This window comes from Marmota marmota, unplaced genomic scaffold (assembly GCF_001458135.2).
Source record: "Marmota marmota marmota unplaced genomic scaffold, marMar, whole genome shotgun sequence".
NCBI classification, from domain to species: Eukaryota; Metazoa; Chordata; class Mammalia; order Rodentia; family Sciuridae; genus Marmota; species Marmota marmota.
The window spans coordinates 1,470,520-1,473,011 of record NW_025999942.1 but is presented as its reverse complement, the minus strand read 5'-3'; the positions used below and the strand labels follow the sequence as shown (position 1 = coordinate 1,473,011).

At 50.0% G+C, this 2,492-nt stretch overlaps 1 protein-coding gene across 1 annotated transcript in view; it reads right to left on the bottom strand.

Annotated features, from left to right (window-relative positions):
• Tigd1 (tigger transposable element derived 1) overlaps nucleotides 1–2,211 on the bottom strand; it is a 12,371-nt gene extending 10,160 nt beyond the window's left edge. The window contains 2 exon segments of the mRNA XM_048801242.1: nucleotides 963–1,463; nucleotides 2,086–2,211. Coding sequence (XP_048657199.1) covers nucleotides 963–1,463; nucleotides 2,086–2,211 — 627 coding nt within the window.
• Nucleotides 2,212–2,492: the final 281 nt, after the last annotated feature.

The following is a 2,492-nucleotide window of genomic DNA, read 5'->3' as shown; positions in this document are numbered from 1 at the left end:
AAAAAAAAAAAAAAAAAAAAAAAAGATTAAGCTAAAGCACCCAACTAAAACAATCAGTTGACATGGACTGAAATTTCATATCTCTGCTCCCCAAATCAGGAGGAGCTGATGGGTGGGGAGGCCCTGCCCACTGGTCAAGATCTCACTTCCCTGCTAATGGAATTATAAAGATAAAGCCATACATTACTCTGGAGTCTCCAACAGCTGCAACCCACCCTCCTCACACACTTCACTGAGGGGCCTGAAGACAGGAAAAGTATTCCTTCTGGCTAAAGTGACCAGCTCAAAGTAAATCAAGTCTACACTGGCTCAAGGGGAGAATCTCCATCTGTACTACATCAGGAGGAGAAGTCCCCATCTACATTGGCTTAAGGCAAGTGAGTCCCCATCTACACTGGCTCAAAGTGAATATATACAGTGAGCAGGAGAGGGGAGCACAGTGGTCCAAGCCTTGGAAAGGATGGCTGCTGGGCTCTGGCCCTTGCCCTATGGCCTTCTTCTAAAAACAAAACCCTGATTTTTGTTCTTTAATCCTTGAAACATCAATTTTATTATACAATTTGTGGGGGGAAAAAGAACCTAAGAATAAATTTCTCCCAAAGCATGGGAGAAAGGACAAAGAGCAGAATAGGGGAAGTGTCCCAGGTAAAAGTCTCTATGATGTGTCTTTGCAGGTGGGGGCAGAGGAGACCCCTGGTGGATGCAGATGCGCTGCTGCCTGGAATCCATGCAGAGAAGTCGACACCCACACCACTATGTCAGTATCCACAGAGTTCAGGGTCTTCTGCCTGTCCATTAGTTCTCTCTGTTTGGGCTGGGCATTCCCAGTGGAGCCACTCTGTTTCTGGACACTGCCGACAGAAGCAGGGTATGCAGCACAGATGTCCAATACATTTGATGATCCTCCTCCTCAGCCTCTTCCAACCCCTGCTCCTGTGGGGGGGATTGCCCTGTGGAGATACCTTGGAGGATGTGCTGCTGGGCATAGGGTCATGCAGGGAGGCTAGGCTGGGAGGGGGTGTGTCCAATGTGGAGGAAGCCGAGAGGGATGGAGGCATGTTGGCACTTCTAACACCCTTCTGCTGGGATTGCATGGCCTCCTCAGGCTGCGGCTGCTCACAGGACAAGGGAAGGGCAGGCTCACTGGAACACTTCTTGGGGTGGACCCTGGGAGGATCCACAGGGCCTGCTCCCTGGGCTCTCTGGTGCTCAAGGATGAGGTAGGTAGTCGTGGCATCGTCAAATCTTTGGCCACGGACGCCCAGGTATTTATTACAGGGGTGGTAACCCATGTCGATCATGGTTTTTATAATGGGATCCAGGAGTTTGGGCAGTGCCTCACTAGAAGGACTGGGTGAAGCTTCCTCGCCCTGGCTCTGCCATGGATGTCCCATTACCTGCTCTATGGTGGGCCTCTGCGTGGGGTCCACAGTTAGCATCTCACTGATGGGGCTCTGAGTACCCTCGGAAACATGTGGGGGAATGTCATACGTTCCCTGTGTGATCACCTTCTTCACCTGCTAATTGCTGATTGCCACAAATGGACATCTCTCTGTTAGCATATAATAGAGAATGACGCCCCCCCCCCAGGGCTCCAGACCGGGCTGCCAGGGGGCCCTTGTATTACTTACCATGGACAACTTCAGGGGCAACATATAGGAGAGTACCCCAGAACCTGTTCAGCTTCTGCCCAGCTGTGAATCTGGTGCTCAGGCCAAAGTCAATGAGTTTGACGTTGCCGCTGGTATCCACCACCACATTCTATGGCTTCAGGTCTAGGTGCACGATACGCTGCTTGTGGCAGTACTGCATGGCTCGCACGATATGCCTGAAATCTGTTGGCCTCCTCCTCCTGCATGCCATCAGGTTGCGGGATAAGGTCCTATAGCTATCCCCCACATGCATGCTCCATGACAAGATAGATACATTCGATGGTCTCAATGACTTGGAAGACCTGGATCACATTTTGGTGGTCTAAGGCCACCATCATCTCTGGTTCAGAGAGGAAGGGGAAGTTCCAGTCCTCTTTGGCCAAGACCTTCACCACAACCTCTGTCCTGGGGAGGAGATGGTAGCAAGCTTCACCTGGGCAAAGCCCACCTCCCCAATATCCTGCAGGACCTTATAATGGTCCGTGAGGGCGGGCTCATAGCAGGAGCCTGGTTCTTGCAGCACTACACTGCTGTGACTACTCTCACTGCCAAACCACATCCTAAACCAGAACAAGGATGCTATCTAAAAATAAATAAATAAACCAAAACAAAACCCCAAAAAACAAAAGGAAAAAAAAAAACCCAAATCAAAGAACCAATATCCAAAGACTACAACCACCAGCCACCATCCACCAACCACCACCAAACATGCTAACTATCTGGGAGTCTGTCAGGTCACCGCCAATAGCTTCCTGTACATACAGACAAAAACCCAGCTATAGGCACTTGCTTATATACATACTGCTTGAAATTCCCTCACAATGGCAAGAAATAATTCAG